Source organism: Apteryx rowi, unplaced genomic scaffold, assembly GCF_003343035.1.
Source record: "Apteryx rowi isolate R43461 unplaced genomic scaffold, aptRow1 scaffold_111, whole genome shotgun sequence".
Taxonomy (NCBI): Eukaryota; Metazoa; Chordata; class Aves; order Apterygiformes; family Apterygidae; genus Apteryx; species Apteryx rowi.
The window spans coordinates 1830704-1854065 of record NW_020447320.1 but is presented as its reverse complement, the minus strand read 5'-3'; the positions used below and the strand labels follow the sequence as shown (position 1 = coordinate 1854065).

At 36.7% G+C, this 23362-nt stretch overlaps 1 protein-coding gene across 2 annotated transcripts in view; it reads right to left on the bottom strand.

The window, feature by feature from the left end:
* Positions 1 to 23362, bottom strand: part of CACNA1D (calcium voltage-gated channel subunit alpha1 D) — a 211763-nt gene that overhangs the window by 76297 nt on the left and 112104 nt on the right. The window contains exons 11-22 of one of the 2 annotated variants that reach the window (XM_026076611.1): positions 20723 to 20810; positions 19970 to 19996; positions 13450 to 13610; positions 12662 to 12887; positions 12296 to 12503; positions 10467 to 10587; positions 9269 to 9383; positions 8502 to 8568; positions 7787 to 7856; positions 6159 to 6303; positions 4897 to 5026; positions 1374 to 1433 (exon numbers count right to left, since the gene is read on the bottom strand). In XM_026076611.1, the coding sequence (XP_025932396.1) occupies positions 1374 to 1433; positions 4897 to 5026; positions 6159 to 6303; positions 7787 to 7856; positions 8502 to 8568; positions 9269 to 9383; positions 10467 to 10587; positions 12296 to 12503; positions 12662 to 12887; positions 13450 to 13610; positions 19970 to 19996; positions 20723 to 20810 (1418 nt within the window). Of the gene's footprint in view, positions 1 to 1373; positions 1434 to 1513; positions 1574 to 4896; positions 5027 to 6158; positions 6304 to 7786; positions 7857 to 8501; positions 8569 to 9268; positions 9384 to 10466; positions 10588 to 12295; positions 12504 to 12661; positions 12888 to 13449; positions 13611 to 19969; positions 19997 to 20722; positions 20811 to 23362 lie in introns of both variants that reach the window. The other variant, XM_026076620.1, reaches the window with a different exon arrangement.

Genomic DNA, 23362 nt, shown 5'->3' with positions numbered 1-23362 from the left:
ACATATAGTTTGTGCCATGCTTAATTCCTCTGGCTCCTTCAGAAACACAACTGGAACTGCAGGGGCTCTACAACCTGCTGCTCAAAGGATGTGGATGTTCTCCCGGCTCTCTCCTGCCACAGCAATGGTGGCAACACATCTAGTACAGCTTCTCAAATCCAAAGTTTGGAACTAGTTTGATCTAACAGTATGATCTTTTCAGTGCTTCATTCTTTCCTTTAGTTTGACCTTTCTCTAGCTGAAAACTTATTCTACAATGCCACAAATGTTAAAGATTAACCAAGTCCTTAGCAAGCTTCTCACTGAGGAAAATGAGAAATAAGGGGATAACATAAGATAAATGTAAGTTTGCAAGCATAGAAATAGTTTACTATTTACAGTACAGCTTATCTTGTAAACAGCCCAAATATTGCATTAATTAGTATTAATCAAACCGCACTGCGAAGAATATGCATAGCAATATGAGCAAAAGCTGGGAAAAGAGTTTTTGTTAAGCTTAATTCTCAACAAGAAATGCAAAGTTTATGTACAGATTCTTAGTGTATTGAAAAATCTGTAAATATAAGTATCAGGGTTACTCAAGCAAAAATTCAAGGCGCATATGTACTGCATGAAACTTTTAAGAAATGTGTAAATCTCTGAAAAAAGTATTTCAGCGATTTCCAAAAAATTTTGCTTTTGTTCTGCATTTTCCCATATGTGAACCCAAACCACAGTTATATGGCTTCTTTGCCTCATACAGCCAAAGTGTGAGTAATCCCAAAGGGTATGCTTAATAATCAGTACACAAACTATACATTAAAATGCCAATTTTGGACTCATGCATGGGTAATACATTTAAGCAAGCATATTTATGCCTTTCTGTGTAGTTAAATGTATGCCCAAGATAAGATCAATGCAAAGTATCTTAGTATATAGATAAATGCAAGATATCTTGCAAGTCCTATTGCAAGAAAATAGTTATCTACTATTTTAGCTCTGTGAATATAGATCAGCAAGAGAAATGAGAAATTACATGCTCCCTTCTGAAAAGGCTGATTATCTTTTTTGGAAATGCCAGAGCAGGGAAGAGGAAAAGCTCATGCGCAGTGAATTATTTTTCCCTTTTCTGACAACTGTTAAGTTTAAAAAGGGTAAAAAGTGAATTATTAAATTGATGTAATGATACAAAAATCAGCTTCTACATGCACCCAGTGGTGAAAAATGACCAATCAAAATTATGAGAAACTGTCAAATAAAAAAATCCTTTGGTTTAAAAGATGTTTAGCTTTGATCATTTAGAGAAAAGGCGAAGAACACTTCAAGTGCCTTTTCTTGGCAGGTGACACACAAGGAAAATCCTTTTAAACAAACTTCCTTTAAAAACCTGTTACCTTCAAAATGATCTCAAATGTAAACATACTAGTGAAGACATAATCTGCATACCCTAGGATCTGGAAGGTAAACAAAAAGTTACAAACATTATTGCTAAAGCTGCTTTTGAGCTAACAAGGATCAATTAACAACGCATTACCTTTAACAGGATTTCAACAGTAAAGATGGCTGTGAAAGCATAGTCAAAGTAACCAAGTATCTGCAAGGTATAATATGTGCCACAGTAAGAAATTCATCTATAAATAAATTTTTACAGTTTAGACCACATGCACAAAAATAAATGAATACATCTAAGCAGGCAGATGGGGAGCTTAGACAATGTAGTTTAAACTTCCAGCTATTGTACAACCATTTTTGTTTACTTAAAAATTTATCAGATGACACTGTGCTTCAATATAAGATTTCTGCACCAAGGAGTTAACAGGACCCAATATGCAACATTTTCTTTCAATTCAGACTTTCTTCCATCAACTTTCACAGGTACTTTCTTCACCTTTAGCAAGGATAAAGAATCTTACACAAAGAAAAACTGCTTATCAATAACAGTGTTTTTTAATCACAGCATTGCATCAAAAAAAAAAAAAAAAAATCAAATTTCAGTGGATGTTTCTAGACACTACATCATTCTACATTCTGCTACATTACATTCTCCCTGTACGGAATTGGCCTGAGAGTCACAAAACAAATTAATGAATAAGTACATTACTTAAAACCAACACTACAGCTATTTTTTCCTGAATATTGAAGATACAGCAGTGATTTATTTGTAGGAAATTTAAAAGAATCAACAATAGTTGTATAGTGATAAGCAAACTTTTAAAAAGATCTTGGATTGATATCGACTTCACTGTTGTCAGTAGAAACACTGCCATATATTTCAGTAGAACCAGGATTTCACCCTTTCAAGGTGACAATATCATTAGCACCTAATCTAGTGCACACCATATACTGCAGTACTGTACTAGTTTTATTTTCAAGGGAAGTACTCAAGGATGCATCTACCAAAGAGTTCTGCACAGAAACTTGGTATCAGTGGTTTAACAGCTAATTGAATGCGAAGGAGAAATAAGACAAAGGGACAACAGACAAAAAAAGTGTTCCTATTAGATTAAATGCATGAAAAACTTTTTTCCCCCCATGTTCCGCTGAAGATCACATCCTTCTGTCTCTTGCAGTTGCTGAAAAAGCAGGTAAATATTAAAACCATTCAACAAAGATCAATCAGTAAGGAATTCATCCTAGAGTTAAAAGGAAATATTCAAACCATTCCAGCTTCTAAATCTGTTTTGTCACTCCTGTTCTGTGTCATGAATTTTAACAGGGAATGGTGTTGAAGCTAAGAGACTCCTCAAGATGGTTAGCTACCATGTTCATCAGTGCGTTCAGCAGAGCGTGACTTGTTTGGTTAAGGACACAGCCAATGTGCTGTCCCTTCTGCTGGCACCTTACCATGGTAGGATGGCTACAGACAAAACAATCTTCAGCGAAGAACAAACACAGCATATTCAACATGAAAAGCACAGGATTCTACTCAGTGACTTAAAGGAGTAACTCCTGCTATTAGTAGAAAGCAGGGATATTTGCAGAATGGACTAAGACCCATTAGACAGCCACATATTGAACTGGAGTGCCACCTGGAATAAGCAGAGTCAACTCTTGCAGAGACATAACAGCTGACTGTTGACATCAAACCTTCCAGTACTTTTGAGACTTCCAGCTTCCAACTCAAGATCACCACTAAACTCTGCCCATTGTCATTCCATAGCAAGTTCTTTCCCTTGCTGAGCTGGTCAGCTGAAGGAAACATGATCATTCAAGGTAATAACAAGAAAAATACGCAGGTCTAGTGCATTTGTGAATATCTACAGCAAGGGCAATGTCCTTCTTGAAATCACTCATACATTTTACCTGCCTGTGTCCCAAATAGAAACAATCCCTTCAGTTACCACCACTCTGGAGTTACATCTTCCTAGCATTCCTCTAGCTACAAAAAGTAATATCAGCTCTTCAAGTCATTTCCACAGTAACAATTTCAGTATTGCCTGCCAGCTCGGTTCTTCTTATCCATTAGCTGATCTTTTCATAAGACAGAAGCACACAACCCCACTTAGTGTGTTTGTGCTTTGACCTCTTTTTACCCTTTAAGAAAGTTTTAGCTTTTTGGTATTTAGTTTTGTTACTGAAAAGATATTCAGAGAATGTAAATGGTCCAAAGAGGACTCCAGAGGCTACGTCTACATTAGCAAGAAATTCAGTGATATAGGAGCAGAAGTTCTGTCAAAGTATCCCAAAAGTTCCCACAGAGTATTATCAGGTTGCATTATTAGCTGTTTCATACCAAATCTAAAGCACACATAACCCACAATAATTTGAGAGGCTTTTTCTTACTTAAACACTAATATAAGTAGTACAACGATAGTGAGAAAGTTATTGTTGGCCCCGAGAGTGGATTCCTTCTTGTTTCTCTAATAATTGTTTATTTGAGTCCCAGACAAGTCTTCTAATGAATTAAGAACTTAAAACGGTGGACTCAGGAACTTGTTTTAGGAAAATGCAGATGTTTACTTACCATACTAACTACACTTTTAGTGAAAATAGACACATTTCTGTAATTTATATTCTAATACAAATATTTCATTTCTACAACTGTATCTAAACAGAGGGATGCAGAAGCGCTTCTAAACTTTCAAGTTTGTATATAGGCTGAAACTGCATCTTGACTGCACAATCGTGACTATATGACTCATACCCAGCAAGAGCTGAGCATGCTCTGATCCTCCTCCCATGTGCAAGTTTAAGCAAAAGTGAAACTTGTTTTGTTTCTGATTTAAACAATCAGGAATTCAGGATTGTTAGCTATGCTGTGGCACTCTAACACACAGTAGTGTGGGTGCATCCTAATCTACTACAGATTAGAGTATTTACAGTACTGCAAAAAAAAAAAAAATGGAATATGATATTCATGGCACCAGACACTTTGGAAACTAATTGTGCTAAGCTCTCCTCTTTGAAAGAAGAGGTAATATCCTTACAAACACATACACTCGCTAACAGAGTGATAGTCCAAGTTCCTCAAGACCAGATAATAGAATTAGTGCTGGAGAAGAGAGGACAGGTCAAAGTCGATTCCCAACATGTTATAAACTGATATTTTTACTGTCACTTTTAAATCACTGTCAAACACTGAGAAGCACCAAAAGTGATTCAGGAAATGCACAGCAGTCATGGCCAACTGCAAAAGTTATGCTCAGCTTGAGCATAATTTTATCCTGATATATTAATATCCAACACAGGAATAATGTTCTGTAGATAATAAATAGTTCTAATATCTCTGCTCTTTCATTAATAAAGTTACCTTTCTTTAGAGATTTATGTTTTTTTAAAGCAAAATATATAAATTTATGACTGGAAAAGGGAAAAGGAAAGTTTCTTAATTTGAAAATTAAAAAACAGGCACTAGTTCTGAGGATTGTTACTGTGTGAGGATACATTTATCTTCAGACATAAAAATGATGGGCTTACATTATTTCGAAAAGAGTGGCTGCGAATTGGATCTTCTGCTGCTAGGGAAACACTGCTCAGCATGATGAAGACAAGGATAAGATTAGTAAAGATGTGGTGATTGATGATCCTGTGGCATCCCACTCGAATTCTGAAAAAGAGATACAAAAATACATCACGTGTGGGGAAAAAAAAAAAAAGCAGATGGTTTATAAACAAAATGTTTTCTATTACTCTGCCAACAATGACAGAGCAGAGCAACTATCATCAGTTAAAAGCAGTGTAAACACTGAAGCTATTCCTCTGGCTCATAAAAGTGTAAATGGATTCAGAATGTGATCCACCTGTTGTGAAGGTGGACTTACTGAAGGAATTTATGAAAGAGGACCTCCCAGCTCCTACTGGTTTTCAGTGGGTTATGAAATGCTAAACATTCCAGTGCTTTGCCCCACTGCGCACACACATAGAGGCCAACGTCAACAGCACCAAATGCCAGATAAGTCACTCAGATCCTGAGTTTGATTTCATTCTTATTAAAGCTGTCAAAAATATTCAGTGAGATGTGGATTAGGCTGCAGATCTCACTGTACTTCTTAGACTCTATCCAAATCAGAATCTCCTGTGAATATTCTTTTTTTTTTTACAGAATTATAGGACAAGTGGGTGCTGAAGATCAAACAGATGCTAAGATTTAGCCACGTAACGTGAAGTGGAGCTGTCCATGTGCTTAGAGTCACTAAACACAATAGTATTACGATGCTGTTGAGTACTTCCATGGAGCTGGTCCAGGATTAAATCGGCAAAAAGGCAGGATCAGGTTCATAACTCAATAACATTAAAGTTGTCTGAAATATTCCTCTGAAGAATCACAAGGATCTTAAGCAAAATTCATTCTCCTGTTATTAATGAGATGATTTGAGTACAGTGTATCTCAGTTAAGTAAGATGGCCATTTTGGCCTGAGAATCTATAGCATTAATTGAGGCCAAAAGGAATTTGACATGTTCAGCAAATCTAAAATTTTTGCATTCAGCATATGTGTTCTTAAAATTACTGATTCAAATAACTTTTTTTTTCCAGTGTGTTTGGAAATTCTGAAAAGTATTAGACAACCTATGCAATAAATAAGATACAACAAGCCCAAAACATATCTTGATCCACACATCATCATCTAATCTTAACCGTGAAGACCTCTACCATGGAGAAGATTGCGTTCTCCCACACTAAATAGCTTAGTGCTAAACCTCGAGGGGCTAAATAAGTACTTTTATAAATTATACTTACGGATTGGTGCTGCTGAAAATGAAGAAGGCACTCCCTTCAGGGATTGGTGTTATCTTCTCCTTCATATTTAGTTCTGATATTCTTCGGGGACGTGGGCCTGCTGGTACCTCTGGTTCTTCTTCCTCATCTTCCTCATCTTCACCTACTTTAAATTAAACACTTTTTTACTATAAAATAAAAAAGATTGAGTTTTTGTTCATAACAGTATAAAAGTATGACTTATATTAAAATATATATTCATAGCATGGTTTTTAAAAAAATCTATGAATACATGAATATCCATCTAGTTGTCATGAACTTATATATGTGTATGCATATATATGGGCGAGTATGTCAGGGCCCTGAGAGCACTAATAGGCCTTAATGGCCCTGCCCAGACTTACCTGGGGCCTCAACCCACACCGCTGCCCAAGAACCCAGGATCTCCATTTCAGCTCATCCCGGGACCTTCAGTCCCTGCCTGAGCTATGCTGGAGGAGTGCTGGTCTCCAGCTCAGCCACAGCCATGCCTGTACCTGGCCATGGATCCTGCTGATCTGGACCCTGACTCACAGACTGACTTCCCAGCTTGCCCTTGGACCTCTCTCATCACTATAGACCTACGTGGCGATCACTGGACTATGTCCTACTCTGGTCACCCTCACTAGATGTGATCCTTACCCTGACCTGTGGGCTGATTTCCTGACTTGTCCTCAGACCTGCCTCATCACCATGAACTTGCCTGATGATCTTGACTGCTCTTGGTTCAACCTAGCTACCATCTCCAGGCTTGCACTGCTCGTCTTTCTTGGGTACTATGGGGCTGAGCCCTGGCCGGCAAGGTCCCTGCCCTGCTGGCTGTGTTATCTGGCTCCCCATCCTTTGGGTAGCAGCTGGCCCTCACTGCTCTCTGACAGCATATATAGAATACAACACACAAAATAAAGGGATATATACACATACATACTAACAGGAATGCGTAACAAGAGGTTTTAAAGGCAATTACTTGTATAACTCCAGGTAAAAAAAAGTGCATTAATTCAAGGCATTTTTAATGTCTTACAGCTGGGTGCGGAAGTGATCTTAGGCAAGTTCTCAAAATCTTTTTAAATACCTCTGAGGATGGAGATTCCACAACCTCTCTACCTCACAACTTTCCACTTTCGTATGTGCCAAATCCTCACATATCAATGTCAAAGTACATAGACTCCGTGCACTGGTTGAGCACTGAGTCTCAAAAGGTAGTTGAGAACAAGATTTCTGTAACAGGAATCCAGTCAATCTGACAGAACTGTTTTTTAAATAAATACATTCACTGGACTGGAAGAAGCTAAGATAAAAGTGATCGAATGTCATGAACTCTGGAATGTCCCTTTTAGCCAAACATTTCAAAGAAATTTATAATTCCCTCTCACATTAAGTAATACCAGAGCAGTCTTCAGGCTCACAGTATTAATTCTCTTATGCTGTTTGTACTGTCTAGTGAGGCGCAGAAAAAGATAGTATTTTGCAACCTACAGGCCCATTTATCTGCTGATAACAGAGTACAACTTCACTGACTTCAAAGGGATTGATTCAGAACTTAGTGAGAGTAAGTTTAGCGTATTTCAGCAAACAAATGTTTGTTTTCTGGCTTGTAAGTCCCATACCTGGTACATCACAGGGTGGATAGGGATCTTTATCCTCATCTTCTCCTTCTCCATATTCAGCAATTGTCACCTATGGCAATGAAAGAGACACAGCAGAAGAAAAATAAATTTCAATATAGCTTGGAGTACAATGTTGAATTGAGAGCAAATCAAAAAAGCCTCTGAAACCAGGGAAGTAACTCCCATGCTTACTCTCTGAGGTTCTCAATACAGGATAACTCTGAGAATGGAGGAGAGCTGACATTTCAATATGTATTTTTAAAAGATGAATTTTTTAATAATTCTTATGGCTGTGTAGATTACAACAAGAATATAACTAACAGGCTTCTATGGAAATTACCTAGAATATTTAAAAATTCTGTGAAGAGTTTATCATTCGCTAATCTCTTCCATTGGATTTTTCAGCCAAAACACCTACAGGGATCCTAAGGTAATGTCAAATTTGTCCAACATTAACTATTTCATGCTCTAAGAGCTTTCCTTCCCAGGATTCTTTGAAACCAAAAGGCACTTATAGGTTAAGAGGTTCTTTGAGGGTGTAAACCACCAGAACCAAGTTTCCTAACCTTTGCCTGAAAAAAAAAAAAAAAAAAAAAAAGTAGGTAGAATGGATTCATAAAAGAAATCACAGAGGGCACTGTAGACTTAAAAAGTCTTCCTTAGCAGAATTACTAAAACAGCTTCTTAACTAAGACACAACTTTCAAAATAAACACCTTACTATCCTTGGGCTTCTGGTCACTTTCCGACTTCTCGCTTTTTTTATTTTCCAGACTCTCTTTTCTACAAAAAAATAAAAATAAAAATAAAATTACAAAGCACATCAGGTTAAGACAGATTTTAAGTGAGCTATACCCATTTCATGAAAAGTTAAGAAAGTATACCAAAAACATATAGTAAAATATCTGAAGTGAATTGAACAGCGGTAAACACCAGGGCAATAACATTTATTGCATTTGAATACACTTGATCCATTTAAAAGATTATAATTTTGAATAAAATTCCAGAAGCTAATCCCTAAAACATTCAATGTGTGAGCATTACTCCTTTCTGTGGGGATAAACTGTGCCCTTGGACTCATACAAACAACTTGTATTGACTTCAATAGGTCAGTACTCATTTCAAAAGAAGGTTTTCTTCTTGTATATATAAGACTTGTAGAATCGATTCCCCAGGGAGTTGTGTGCCAGCAACAACAGATACACTCTTGTTCCAATTGTGCAATAAAATCCTACCATTGCAATGTTTAAATATCAGCTGGCTTACCATTATCTCCTTAGTTCATCCCATTTTCCCAATTACTAGCCAACTTTTATCTAAAATCATATTAATTGGGTCTTGTTTTAATGTTTAGGTAAATTCTTTTCTTTTTTTTCTGTCTGACAACTTTTGAAGATGGCAAAGGTATTTATATAAAGAAACCCTTTATAAAAGAAAGACTTCAGTACTCTCCTCCTCATTCGATGTGCTTGTGCGATTTTACCTTGCATTCTTTTTCCGTTCTTTTTCTTCTGCTTCTTCTTTCTGAGCTGTATTTAGACTTTCAGCATCTGCCAAGTTATCCACAGCAATGGCCAAGAAGACATTTAGCAAGATATCTATTTCAAATCAGATTAAGGGTATTATGTGTTATCATACTTGTTTGGTTTATTACCAGCATAAACACTGACAACATGAGAGACATGAAACCTATGTTCCCAGCCTAAGCGTAGAGATATGTAATGCTGGAGAGTAGTGGTAAAAACACCCACTTAATGGACCATATTAATACTGGGTGTAAAATAAGCAGAAATCCATTAAAGCCACCAATTTTAAAACAGCAGAATACTTGACATTTTGTAAATAAATGAAATTTAAATTTACACTAGCATGAGCAAATTTCAAATATGAAACACTGCCTTTTAAAAGTCTGTTGAGGCATCCTGAAAAATTTATTTTTAATGCACTATTTTCTGTGTCAATGACAATCTATATCAAATCCCACACTTCAGTTTGTATCAGTTAAGTACCAATACAGATACAAGTGCCATATAGTACAGCAAATAGAATGTTTTTGCCCTTTTATTACCTCCTGACCTTTTAAGAATTCTAACAACATTAGTTTCTGTTGCTACATGGGGGCAGTGGAGTATTTCCAGTAAACTGAAGAAAGGGAAGGGAAATTCTTTGGTGAGCTTAATCCACGCTGACTCAATATTGCTCCTTGCCAACTTCTCTCATCTGGTCTCTGCACTCTGCAGCGGATCACTGGCTCCGCTGTCAGAGCGTGTCAGAATTAACACAGCTATTCCAAGCATCAACAGGATGAATGGGAAATTTCTGTCACAGAGATCAGACTACATCCATGCATTCTGAGAGGGAGAGATGTCAAACAGAAACAAGCAGGTAGAATAAGGCTGTTTTCCCACTGAAGGAAGAAAGAGAAAATGTTCTGGTTTCTGCCAGTGTGGTCATTGGGGATGCACTCAGAGACCACCGGAGTCTCCCTCGTTACAGAAGATAAAATAAGGGAATAGATGTACAAAAGAAAATCTCTTTAAAGGGCCTAGCACAGGCAGAATGAGCATGCACGTCCACAGCAACTTACTCCATCCTAGACAAATTTTGCCTATACCCTTGGTGTGGTTAGGCCCTGGCACACAGCCCCATTTGGAAAAGTTTCCAGTGAATGCAAAGGATACAGTTACCACAGATGAAGAGGATAATGAAATATATACAGACTATCATTCCTGAGGATGATGGGCCACCATATGCCATTATGCCATCATACATAACAGCATTCCAGTCTTCACCTGTTAGAATCTAAGAAGCAGATATATTATTAACAACTCAACAAAGACAGCAAAAAAGGATTGTTTCCTCTGTCAACAATACACAATAAAGCTGGCCTTCTTTATTCAAAAGTAATACCATAGTCTTTTTATTAATATGTAGTGTTTTAAAATTTCCATTTAAATAAATCCAAGCCTTCAAGAGATGCTTAACTCTACTAGTTTTTATTTTAAGCTAAGCATTTATATAGTGAAGTTCAAAGGCAAAAGTAATAAAAATAGAAGCCTGAAATTTTATTGATATTGGCACACAGAAGAGGCCTGATTTTCAGTAATGCAACATACCTAGTGATACAGCACATTCATCTATCTTGGTAGCTATTTTAAACTGAATGGAACTCAACTGCTGTAGGAGAATTACATGATTTTCTTATTTCCTGTTGCTTCACATAATTTTACCAAAGTCTAAAAGAAGAATTTTATAGAAATCTGTTAATTAGTTAAAAGAAGCATAGTTTATATTTGAGCAACTACACTTTTTTCTGTACTACTATTTTGTACTACTAAGAGTCTGAGTCTTACACCTCAAGTTATTGGGATACTTTATATATTTCTAAGTAAGTTCTTAAAAATTACTAGTTCTACCTTGGGAAAACATGTCATACTAACTCTCCTTCCAAGTAATGACATGGCTGTTCAAGAAAACCATAGGCATGTCAAGTTCCAAAATCCATCTCTGGAGACCTAAACTTATCATCTGATTTTCATAGCTGCTGAGCACCCAGCAGGTCCTTCCAGAGCATATTCTGAAAATGAAGGAAATTTTCTTTGAAAATCAGGCAACCTAAAATCTGAATAAAGCCTAACTTGGCTGAGTTAGGAAGTACTGCCTTCAGTTTTTAAAGGGGCAATGTCAGGTCTAATGCGGATACTTTTCTTCTTAAGGAAGTTTCTCATTAAAATTTCCTTATGTTAAAATAAGAGGAAAGATTTTTTTGTTTGCTCCAGACAGTCACCAGATGAAAATTCTATGGAGGCGATGGGAAGCTGACAGAGTCAAGCCTTGCGGGGTCAGCTCCAAACACTCACCCACAACGTCTGAAACCAAACATTGTGGTAATGTGCAATGCCTGCAAAGCTGAACATGAACATGACTAGAAAGATGAACTGATTAGCCTGATTCCAGTGTCCAAACTGAGAAAAAAAAAAAAATCATGAAATAGTGAAAAGTAAACTGTAAGCATGGCTCTAATTCTAATAATATTTTCACAAGTAATAGACAAGATGTTTTAAAACATTAAACCTGACAGTGTCTCTTTAAATATATTCATACTTAATTTATATTAGAGTAAGTGATATGACCATATGCAAATATGCACTCTTACAGTGCTTCTCAATTTTTTATGCTTGGGGATAGCTGAACTTTTATATAGTTAATGAACTTAAAGAAAACATTTTAATTAAAATAAAGTAACATTCCACCTCTTTGATGGACAAAGAAGAATTAATTTAATGAAGTAATATGACAGCTATGTTGCATAGATAGATCAAATAAGACATGAAACAAATGGTACAAATGGTGCAGAATTACCAGAGTACTGAATTTAATGAGCAGAATGCTACTTAAAGTAAACTGAATAAATAGTATTTGTGATTTTATTTTCAGGAAACATGATCATTTAAACAGTTCTGTTGATCATCAAAGGTAAAATGTTTCATAGGGGGTGAAAGAAAGTTACCTGGAATACAGTTAAAAGAGCTTGTGGAAAATTATCGAAGGTGCTCCGTTTTGTTTGAGTTTCATCAAAATTAAATTTGCCTCCAAACAGCTGCATTCCAAGCAACGAGAAGATTATGATGAAGAGGAAAAGCAGAAGCAACAGTGAAGCAATGGACTTCATTGAGTTTAACAAGGATGCTACCAAGTTGCTCAGGGATGCCCAGTGCCTATAAATTAAAATGCGTGTGTTAACACACACACACAAAAAACAAACAAACAAACAAAAAAAAAAACAGTAAAAGAGCAGCGCGTGATGAAGTATTACAAAAGAATTGCTGATCACCATTCAACTATCCTTAAAATTAGCAGTATTAGTTAATCTTACCTCGTTACTTTAAAAATACGCAGGAGACGAACACAGCGAAACACTGAAATTCCAAGGGGTGACATAATTTCCAATTCCACCAAAATGGTTTCAACAATGCCACCACAAACAACGAAGCAATCAAAGCGGTTAAAAAGAGATACGAAATAAGCCTGCAGGCCCAAGCTGTACATCTTTACTAACATTTCACAGGTGAATAAAGCCAGAAGAACTTTATTTGCGATATCTGAAACAAAATATTTAAAAAAACATGACATTTCTGAATTGCCCTATAGACTCCATTTTTCCTTTAACATATTATTTCTACACTTTATATACTAGGTTACAGCCTTTTGCCCAAAAGGGAAGTAAATGCTGCTTCTTTACATTGGCAGCATTTTTTACACAAGGATTTACATTACTTTACAGCCTCCTGCCACCTAAAAACTGTTCGTCTTTCCAATCTACTGTGCTGTGCTCATGGCTTGAGTCCACACTGGATCTCAAGCAATACAGCCCACAGCATATTCTGCTATGCCAGTTACCATTTCCTTTCTCTTCTTTCAAGCATGGTTAAATGACAAAAGTACAGGTATTTACAATCTAGTATTGTCAGGTTTTTGCTGGTATGCCATTAAGCTGTGTTACAGTTGTGGGAATGTAATACATTCAGCCATTTCTTGTATTTCTCTCTGGCTGAATATCCTTCAGGACAGCAACAAATAACAAAATGGCAAAGTACAAACATAGGCACTGATAGAATGTAACTATCCATAGTTAAGAACAGGATAAATAATTTTTGATCATACCTTGGATCTGGGTCAGCCAGTCAGGTTGATTATAATGCTCCGATGAGATAGTTAATGTGTTCAGAAAGACCAAGACAATAACAAGCCAATAAAAAGTGACAGACTTTACTGCAGCTCTACATTTTCTTCGATTAAATCGATTCCAGCGACGCCAGCGTCGACTGAAAATTCAAATAAAAACAAATGTATTATTATATAGAAAATGTACATGAACTTGAGACGGGTTTCTTCTGTGTAGAAAATATAGTGCAAATATGTATGCATGAGTGGGTGCATTTACATAAATATGCACATAGCACTTCAGATAGTTGTATAAATTATTACCAGCTGCAGATTAAGGGGTATTAATTTCTTTTTCATTTTTTAGATTTGATTATAGATTTTTAATCAAACTACAACCATTGCAGACTCTAATTGCCTGTGACACGATTAGATTAAGCTGCACTTAACATTTCACGGAGTAACAAGATAAATCTGTCTTCCCAGGCCCCATACATTTAATAGCAATAAAGAAAAGCCCAAAAAGCAGTTATGAGCTGAATTCAGATTACGTTTGATCTGAGTGATCTGAATTTAGATTACGTTTAGTCTGAAACTGTAGGCCTTGAGTTAATCCATGGACACAATACAGGTAGGATTAAAGAACGCAGAAATGTTGAGGTGAACTTTTCTAAATCTACCCCGTAATATTAGAAATATCAGTCAGCGACTCCTAAAGGTTTCTGCTGATGTACCTTGAAACAGTATCAGCAGACAAATGTTTGTGAGATGACTCAGGGTGATAATCAAGGATGCGGAAACAGGCCCTACCTAGATACCAGTTGGATTCATAAGTGAGGGCAATAGCTTAGGACTCATAAAACTGGATTCAGTTTTGGCTTCAGCCCTGGGAACTTTGGGAAACCAGTTAGTCTCCTTGGGCTGCATTTCCATTTGTGAACTGTCTTGCTGGCTCATAGGAAGAGGAGAACTACGAAGCACTAGATGTTGCCTAAATGGGAACCATATAAAATTCACACACCCAGAACTACAGCTACGGACTCAGATAACAAATTTTAGCTGCTGAGAGCAATTATTTCACCCAAAACTCAAGGGGCAGAGCAGGCATAGACTTCAATAGAAGCTTGAACTAGCCTTAAAATAGCAAAGAACTGAAGGAAGTGTGCATGCAGAAGCTTCTTCCGCTGTAGTTTCACAAACAAGTTAGTCTAGCATAAAGCTGCTGTGATGGAAAGGGTTGGTCTGCCCTCCCTGTTCTTCCCTCTCCCTTCCCTTTTGCCAAAACTAACCTTAACATAGTGAGCCAGATCAGAGAATTGACTGGTGGAGACCAGTTTCTTTTTTGGGGGGTTAATTTTAGCTAGTCACTTGTCTGATCCAATTCATTGCATTGCTGCATCACAAAAAGAGCAGGAAGAACCAGCGGCTAAGTCGGGGGAAGGGCACTACGGCCCTTTTGGCAGTTTCACAAATTTAGGGTGGACTGACACAGAACTACAGCATTTGAAAATTGTTACAAATAACTAGATGAACTTGTTAATGCTTCTAGTACCTGAATTAGCAGGTACTGTATGTAGTATGTATAAAATCAGAAACGCTTTAAGTCTGCCTTGGGTAGTAGATCCAATACGCAATAACGCTGCCAATAAAAGTAACCAAGCTTGGCAATATATTCAAGCATTAACCGAGTTTTCTTTATGCACCTTCAATTTTTGCTTGTAGTAATGGAAATTAATACTGGCTTCAGACATTGGTACAAAGATGGTTCATGCCCTTGCACTATTAATAACCATATACAGAAAAAATGTTCTGTCCTGACCTAATAAAACACGGTATTCAAGATCCTTCTTATCTTGCCAGTCCCCTGCTAAACAGCATTATGCCCACAGCCATCACCAGCACGGCTCACTTCCGGGTAGGCAAAACAGCTTTTTTTTTTTTTTTTTTTTTTTTTTTTTTTTTTTTTTACACTTACAGAACATCCCATCATTGAAGTCAATTAGATGAGCATAATACTATTTGGATATCTGTACTCATGTGAGCCAACAGCCATCTCAAAGCACGTAACTCATGGCTCACTGAAGCCCATGGGATGGCTTTTGTGGAAAGGTCCGCAGAATCAGCAATAGAACAGTTTAGCTAAATGGTGTACCTATGAAAACACTGCCCAACGGGTACGCGGGGGCACTCACACGTAGAAGTGTTTGAAAAGTATGAATGCATGTAAGAAGCCTACAGAAATAAAGCAAGAACTCAACACGGAGAATAGGAGAATAGCAGGTTTTTTCTGTCTTCAGTAGCTCTGTACACCTAAAGAAATAAAGAGAAAGTAGCAGACCAAGATAGACGGCCTGTTGTGACAGAAAAACTTGTGGCTACATAAAATATGAAAAATATTACACAATTTTCACTCAGTAGTTTTCTACCTTTCAGTAACTGCCCCTCCTAGCTTTAACATAAAAGCATATTCCTTTAAAGAAGGATGAAATGTAGCCTTTGATTTTGAAGTGAAATTCCATTTTTCATAAATTAGTAATGACATAATGCTGTTTTTACAAAATTATCAAGCATTTTTCACAAAATGTAGCAGTCTTGAATAAATACTCAAATCACAAAGGATACTTAAAATTGATATAATTTGTTACAACAAACCAAATTATTCATGCTTCCTTTCTCATTAAATAATTTATCATTTTTCTCTTCCCAACTATTTATGAACAAATCATTATTCTTACAAATATGTTTGTAATTTCCACTTTCTTCCATTCATATATTCATGTTTAGTTGGTCCTTTAGGATCCAGTCCTACATTTGAATCCACACATGAGAAATCCAGCTGTGCGCTGAGTGTGGCTGAACTTGGTGTCAGCCAGCCACGCACAGTCTATGAAATTTGGCTGGGTTACTTGCTCTCGGCGTGTTTGCACACTCATTCGGAATTGCTATTAGACCTATGCAAAACTGTGAACAATCATTTTATTTTCAGATCATTTTGTATCAGCAACATTTCACTGTATCATGACATTTTTCTGAATTAGATGTTCTTGTTAGAACCATATGCATAATTCCTGTATCTGTGAAACTGGGGTGTCTCATTTTCACTAGTCACCTCACAGAGATATAAAGACTGATGCCCAAGATTAGAGAACACTTCTGTAATTGTGGGCATTAACATCTGTGTGGAGACCCCAGATTTCACTACTGTTCTTTATAAAATAAAGGACAGAATAATTGTGCCAGAGCACTCACTCATTATGAAAAAATAAAAGCCCTTAAGATTAGTTTTCCGTTCCTCATTTTTGTGATCACAGGAGTCAGAGCATAATACTAGCTTTTCAGCATGACTTAAAGGTTCATACAATCATGTACTCATACTGAAAAATGGGGAAGTGAATTCTTATAGGGAGGGACCTTCACATAGGACAATGTACAAAAATGTCTTCTCTTCAACTAGTAGAAATCCACCCTCCTCTAATCACAACTATATCACTTCCATTTGAGGAGAGAAACAGTTGATCTAGTATCAAAATGTCTCAAATTCCACCTGGAAGGTTACAAACAGGCTGCACAGATCATATACCAATATACAACCTAACACAATGTTTGATTGATACAAATCTGCACTTCATAAACTGGCAGATAATTGCTGCATCTTGCTCAGATGTAATTCTCTTGATTAAGTACCCATCTGACTGTACAAAAACATACTCTGGAGGATTAACTTCTATTTTCACTTATGGTATAGCAGGTCAGCTAGCTTGGAATAAAAAGCATTTTCTATTTTGATTCAAAGGCCAAGAATTTTATGGTCAAACCAATGTCCTTAAGAAATCATGTCCTGAGTTACTTTGCCCTGAGACATGGTGTACCACCACTGCAGAATAACATTCCTGATATTGGGAGTGAGGATCAGGCCAGAAGAATGAGATACAGACTGATCTCCCTGAGATTTCGAATTTGACTTAGAACGCGTCAGGACATCAGTGACAGCTGAGCACATAACCTAGGGCTTTTGTTGCATAACTGATGATTTTTGTATTTTAAGTAAACAGAGCTTTTTAGAAAAGCACCCAAATTACAGAAACTCCAAATCAAGAAATCAAAAATAAGTATCTTCCTCGGTTTAGATACAAATCTCAAACGAGATGGCAAAGTCTTCTTCTGACTTACACATATCAGAAAAACGGATTTTGCAAATATGATCAGTTAAGTATCCAGAAGCAATGGGATCAGAAGCACAGTGAGTCTGCAGATCATTATAGAGATAGAAGACCAGATACACTCAGTTCTTGGCAGTATTGCAAAGCCAGGAGCTCTTCAAAGTGCTTTTCTTTCTAAGAATAGATATTGTCAGTTAAACCTCTAGGGATCTGAGACATGGCGAAAGATGCATCTTTTTCGAAAACTATGACAAAGATTGCTGGCACTATTGTAATGTTGAGCCCCATTGCCTCAAAATTGCCCCTGACATGGGTTCATGAAGTTGAAAGGAATGGATCTCTCTAGGAAGCCACAAGCAAAGATGTCAAAATTGCAGGAGGAATTCCCATTAAAAAATTCAGCTTAAGGTTTAAGAAGTATGGTTGAACACCTCACCCCTGCAGCACTTCCAAATGTGAGACACCAACGTCCTGCTGCTCACTGCCACAAATTCTGTGAATAGATACAGCAATGCGTGTATGAACGAACTTCTGTGTGACCAGGATGAGATTGTTTTTATTGCCACAGGAAAAGATTCTGATTAAAAAGCTCATCCAGAAGACATTCAGGATACTGGCATAATCTAGACAGCTGGCAACAGACTTTGATGACTTTTTGTCTCACAAGTAACTTTTCTTAGTCTGCTTTGGGTAGGAATTTATAAGATCTCATCTAGCAGAACTTCTAGAGTTCTGTGTCTCATTTTCCTTAACGTGTAAATAATGGTTATTGCTCAGAACACAGGTGTTCCTTCACTTCCTCTATAATGCTTCTGTGAGTTCCTGCTGTGCAAGCAGACCAGACTTGGAAAGCATGGTATAATGGCAGTCTGTTGCACTGACTGATATTTGTAGTTTCATGTGACCACTTCAAATTCAAGTTCCTCCCTGGAAACTGATGTTGAGTAGGCTTCACAGCAACAACTACTACGCTATGGGGTTAATTGGAGACAATCTTATAATTCAAGGTAATCATGCTATTCGGGGATTCTCAGATAATGAAATATTAAACAAATTGCAGATTCATTTGTTCCAGTGATAGTAAATGGAAATGATGAAAAGAGAAATGGTACAGAGTATTAGCATATTGAATTGACTTCTCTTCATTAACCTAAAAGCAGCCTCATCTTTTACAGATATTTGTCATAAAGGGTCAAGCTCAAAGGTCCACATGGACCTAACTGGTCCATTCAGTTGATGTAGTTAAGGCCAGTTCCTGTAGCAGAAGGCATCCAAGAAATGATACAGCTTTTATCACTGATGATGTTAGCTCTAAAAAGTTAATCAGTTCTGCACTATCATCCTAAATGGCCATATCTCCACTGGCCACAGGCTTCAGCAAAAGTCTAAGCAAGCCATTTTTATACACTGTCACCAGTTTGCTCTCTGAAAGGGGTGACAAAATAAAGCTTGATCATCCTGTCACATGAAAAGACTCTAAGTGTAGAAAAGCACCACTAACTGTTGCCTGGGAGCTCATCTTTGAGAAGGGACACAAATCCACTCCAACTCCAGCTTACAACTGGTAGGTCAGCATTGCAGATCATTAGAGCTCGTAAGGCTAGTAGAATAAACCTGGGTATGCTATTCCTCTTCACTGCTGCAAGGAGAATACATTATTGTTACCAGTGAATTATTTGCTGCACACACCAGCCCGAAATCAGTTCTACTCAGTGTTGGAACTTCTCATTATAATCTTGATTGTCCCTTTGTTCACTGAAAAATTTATATGAAATATATATATATATCTCCAGTGGGTTGTCTGCAACTGTTGGACTATCTTTGCCCTTCATGATTATGTCTGCCACTTGATTCCTTACCTAAGTTACAGAGCATTTCGTTTGCTCCTTGATGGAGCAGCCTAAGCTTTTTAAACAGAAAGAGGTCTCTCTTCTGTGTTTGCAATTATCCTTTGCAATTACTCAATATGTATTCTGTAAGACTGGAAAATAAAAGTAAAATAAAACTCCCTATTCATTTGGTACCAGCACACCCAGTGTTAACACTACCAGCACTATTAATTCTTAATTCTGCTCATGACACTTCCTTTCTGCAAGCATCCTTGCAAATAAAAACTCATTTTCCTGAGTATTCCTCAATAAGTGAAGAGAGAGCCACAAATATGAGTAAAGCAAATCAGAGAGTTTTATTCCCAGGAATATTCATGAATACTTTTCTGTTGTATTCACCAATAACTTTTAGGAACAATTTGCACACAGTAAGACCAAATACAGTAAATAAAGAGTAATTATATGGGATCATCATGATATGTAAATAGTAACATGGAAAAAAGTGATGAACAGAGATAGAAAAATACTGACCTGAACTTGGATTTTGAGATAGTTTGACTGAAAGAAAAGGAAAACATTTTTAAAAAATGCACTGAAAAAATAACTAACACAAATTCATTCTCTTTAGAACAATGCAGCTGAAAATCAATACACCAGAATTATTCAAAGCTTATGCATTAAAACGAGCTCTCAACAAAAAGCTTCATGAATGCCTAAATACTATTGTCTGCATTTGTGCTATTTTCTGTAATGCCATTCCTAAAGCTTTACAAATTTTCAAAGTGAAACAAAGGAAATTGTTTAAAGCCAAGTCTGATGCTAAACAAACTGCTCGTACAGAAGCTGCTTGGAAGCCATGAAAATTTGAGTAATTGAATAGTGAATAACATGGCATTACAGAAATACTCCCATACATTCAGCTATTGCCAACAAAATATATATTCTTCAGAGCATGCACAAGTTAACAATGTCATAGGTGACTTCTGTTTTTTCTTATTACCTTAGACAATAATTATATGCTATAAAAGCTTTCAGAAAAACAAGACTCCACTGGAAAGTTAGTGGCATTTACCTACATCTTCTGAATTGAAATCTTAGCAGTGCTTTAATGCTATAATAATTGGTCTAATATAAAACAAGTAAAAGGCAAAAACCAAGGGTCACACAAAGTTTGACTGTTTGAAAGCAATTTAGGCTGAATAAACAATGGGGAGAGAATGATTCTTTTTTATTTTGATATGCTGAGAGCACTGGGATACAGTCTTTCAGTCTGTAGGTACTCACCATAAACTCCCACAGCATGCTGGGTTCTCTCCTTCTCCGCTCACATTCTCTGTGTTCACTGATTCAGTTTCACTAGTGGGCATGCTTGCTGTTAGGAGATAGAAACTCTTTTAGATTTAGAGCTAAGCACAGCAAGTTACTCAGAATCTGCTCTCCTGTTCCATACAAGAACACCTCCAATTTTTGCAGGTCTAATGAGAGCTTCAAAGGTTTGAGGAATATCAGATGAAAGTTAGAAAGATCCTTCATCAGTCTGCCTCTTATAACAAAAGAAACACAATTCCAGAATGTATTACAGCTTTTTTTGTTTTGCTTCAGTGATTCAACATAACTGTTGAAAACGCACTACAGAAAATGCACTACTACAGAATGCAATATAGAGGAATTTCACAACAAAGAGCATGCTGTCCCTAATAAAGAAATGAACCTCAGCTAGATTTTTGTGACCTCTTATAAGTGTTTCATTAACACTTTTGAGGTGCTTATCAGTATCAGTTAAGTCTCGCTAATATGTTTGCTGATTCCAAGAAATGCCATCAAAGTTCCTCTGAAAACAGACACTATCACACTCTGATCATACTGAACGCTCTAGGCTTTTGTAACCATTACGAAATACCAAGGCAAGAGTCTAGGAAGTAATTTTGCAGGCACATACTGTAAGAGTAGACAGGAAGGAGCACTGGGAGTGACAGAATGGATAGTATAAAGGATAATGAGGCTTACTAATAATAAAAAGGGAATTATTACTTTTTTTTTTTTTTTTTTTTTTACACATCAGTGAATTACTGCATGTAGGGTAGAATCATTACTGAATAGTTAGCAATTGTAGCTAATGGTTTGTTAGACAAAACTCATTTGCACATTGGTCATGGCCTTTTATTTCCAAATCAACTGAAATACACAGAGAGGACAACATCTTGTCAAAAGGGGTTAGGAAAGGATGAACAGTGTTCTTGGTACTTTCTAGGGGAGAATACTTCTATATCCGCAAAGCAAGCATGGAAGGAAAATCTTGGAAACAAAAAAGCATACAATTAACATTGCTGGTTTTATAATAAGAAATACTATATAAAATAGGAAAAATAAGAGAGAAGGTGGAGAATGCACACCAAGAACATAAGTGAAATAGAGTATCTTAAAGTTGTTTGGGGATGTACCTGCTACTGCTTTGGTTTAGTTTTTTTAAGTCTCTGAAATGACAGCATTGAAGGCTGAAGGGCTATATGCCCATTTCTATTAGGCATCTCTTATTACTGTGGTAGCCTAAATGAGCCTTGAAGTGGGCTTAATCACACACACCTTAATGCAAGTGAAAATCAGGCCCTGAATTTTCTGTCTATGGATCAGGTACAAAATGAAAACTGTTGGTAACAGCTTCTCGCCACAGCCTCTATACTGCACCAATACTGACCTAGAGAAACGTTTAAGTGGTAAACGGCAGTTCGGTTTCCATGCCCATTAATTCCATACTGAATGTGAACAGACTGACAGGTCTATGCAGGCTAGATGCTCAGCTGGCATTTGCAACAAGCTGAGAATCTGTCCCCACAAATATGTCACCATCACATGAAATTTTAAACACAGAGTTGGCATAATGGAGAAAAGATGCAAGATCCAAAATGTCCATGCAGGTGTTTGCATAAAACAAGACAGTCCAGGCAGTAAGCACAGCAAAACCTTCATTTGCAGTGTTCTTCTCTTTTTTGATTATTCTTTTAAAACAATACTATAGCTGTTTTCTTCTGAGATATTCTTGGTTAGCACCTGCGCACATCTCAATTATAATACCAAGTTTCTCTTTATAAATAAAAATTTTAAAAAATGAACACTGCTAGCCTTTTGTGAAATTTCCAGTTTAGAGCCACAGAGTTCAAAAGGAATTTTATTTTAAAGTTTAACACTAAAGCACGCAGTCTTTGCTAATATCCAAATTCAAGAATTAAAATTTTAAAAGGTTTAAGAAAAAAATGACAGAACTATTTTGGATACTGTCTCAGATCTTCAGAATGAATATTTTTTATTTAAAAATACAAGGGTCTTTTGCAATAAATGCAACTGGTTTCCCTCTCTGTTAAAAAAAAAATGAAATGTTTCCCTTGCACTGGATGATTTGCATGCAGACAGAAAACACCATTACAGCCACTTAACAATGAATGTTTTTGCACACGTGGGCAACTCCAAAATACCAGACTGCAGAGGTCTTGTTTTGTATGTTATTAACAACTGCTACACGAGAACAGAAGTAGGCCCACTTTTGCAAGGAAGTATTAAATATACAAGGTGTCACACATTTGTCAAATCAATCCTTCCCTAGTCTAAAAGCAGTACCTAAAATTCAATTCCTCATAAAGCATCACTCAATATCACACAAATGTTATTTGCTTTTAATAAACGCCAAATAATTTAAGAAGTGTAATGAAATATAGTTTTAATTCAGATCTACCCAGACTTGATGACTTTATCTACAATAACAAAGTTCAGCCCTTCTGAACATGACTGGATTAAAAAAAAAAAAAAAAAGTACCGAACAAAAGAATCTTTGTCCCTAATGAAGGCAATGTCACTTTTGCTAATTATTAAATACAGCCAGAATGTCCCCCTCTATTTCAAACAGGGCTGTTGCTCTAGCTCTGCTAGTGA